We start from the raw sequence: 1,411 nt of genomic DNA, 5'->3' as shown, positions 1-1,411 counted from the left end.
GGGATTGGAGATGATCGGGGTCAGGGAATGCTCAGGGGTGGGAGATGATCAGGGGTGGGGATGATCAGGATGAGGGAATGTCCAAGCTGGGAGATGCAGGAGTCGGAGTGATGGGTGGGACAAGGGGCTGCCCAAGTCKGGAGATGCAGGAGTTTGGAGATGCTCGGGGTGAGGGAAAGCAGAATTTGGGAGATGCAGGAGTTGGAAGATGCTGAGGAAGAGGGAAAGGGGAATTTGGGAGATGCAGGAATTGGGAGATGAAGGATTACACCTTTCCCCCCTTGGAGGGCGGTGCCTGAGGTGGGGGTGGTGATGCTCGGGGCACAGGGACGCTCCAGGTCAGGATGACACTCACGACAAGGGGGTGAAGATTTGGGGATGGGGGAATTACCCGGGACGGGCACAGCTCGGGGCGGGATGCCCGGGCAGTGCTGGGGGGATGCCGGCCCCCCCCGGGGGTCCTGCCAGCCCCCCCCGGGGGTCCTGCCAGCCCCTGGCTCCGCTCCCGCAGCCTGAAGCGCTCCGGGGAGGACAAGGAGCAGCGTCTGGCGCTGCTGGAGGCGGCGCGGGCGGCGGCCGAGCGGGAGGTGTCGGAGCTGCGGGCAGCGCTGCGGGGTCTGGAGCGCTCCCGCCTCGAGAGCCGCCGGGAGCTGCAGGAGCTGCGCCGCCAGGTCAGGCACGGCGGGGACGCGGGGTGACAAGGACCCTTCCCCACCATCGGTGTCCCCGAGCCGCTGCCGTCTGTCCCCGCGGGCAGGTGAAGGAGCTGGACAGTGAGAACAGCCGGCGGGGCCGGGAGCTGGGGGAGCTGCAGGCGCGGGTGGCCTTGGAGGAGCAGCGAGAGCAGCGGAGCCGCCGCGAAGCCTCCGGSCTCAGGCAGAAGGTGGCGGAGAGCGAGGCGGGCACCGAGGCTGTCCGGAAGGAGGTGATGGCATCCCCAGGGTCCCGGAGTGTCCCTGTGTCTCCCGCGCTGGCTGTCCTGTGTGTCCGGAGTGTCCCTGTACCATGTGTCCTGTGTGTCCAGAGGTGTCCGGAGGTGTCTGGAGGTGTCCCCGTCCCGTGTCTGGAGGTGTCTGGAAGTGTTCCCATCCCGTGTGTCCCGAGGTGTCCCTGTCCCACGTGTCCTGTGTGTCCAGACGTGTCCCCGTCCCGTATGTCCAGTGTGTCCCTGTCCCCCCCGAGCTGGCCGTCCTGTGTGTCCCCATCCCGTGTGTCCCGTGTGTCCCTGTCCCCTCAGGCCGTAGCTTGTTGCCTGCTGTTCCCTGTCACCCCCATCACTGCTATCCCGCGGTGTCCCCTGTCCCCGGGTGTTCCCATTGCCCCACTGCTCCATCCTCTGCGTCTCCGGGGGTCCCTGTTACCCCATTGTTCCACGGGTCCTTATGGGTCCCCCATCACCCCATTGCTCCAT

At 66.9% G+C, this 1,411-nt stretch overlaps 1 protein-coding gene across 1 annotated transcript in view; it reads left to right on the top strand.

Annotated features, from left to right (window-relative positions):
• Positions 1-1,404, top strand: part of LOC130587968 (rootletin-like) — a gene marked incomplete at both ends in the record, with an annotated part of 4,430 nt that extends 3,026 nt beyond the window's left edge. The window contains 2 exons of the mRNA XM_057388931.1: positions 469-671; positions 758-1,404. Coding sequence (XP_057244914.1) covers positions 469-671; positions 758-1,404 — 850 coding nt within the window. The remainder of the gene's footprint in view (positions 1-468; positions 672-757) is intronic.
• Between the last annotated feature and the right edge of the window lie 7 nt (positions 1,405-1,411).

Source organism: Malurus melanocephalus, unplaced genomic scaffold, assembly GCF_030028575.1.
Source record: "Malurus melanocephalus ecotype Western Australia unplaced genomic scaffold, MMel_1.1 scaffold_2905, whole genome shotgun sequence".
Lineage (NCBI taxonomy): Eukaryota > Metazoa > Chordata > Aves > Passeriformes > Maluridae > Malurus > Malurus melanocephalus.
Note: the sequence above shows the minus strand (reverse complement) of the source record. Positions and strands in the feature narration are given on the sequence as shown.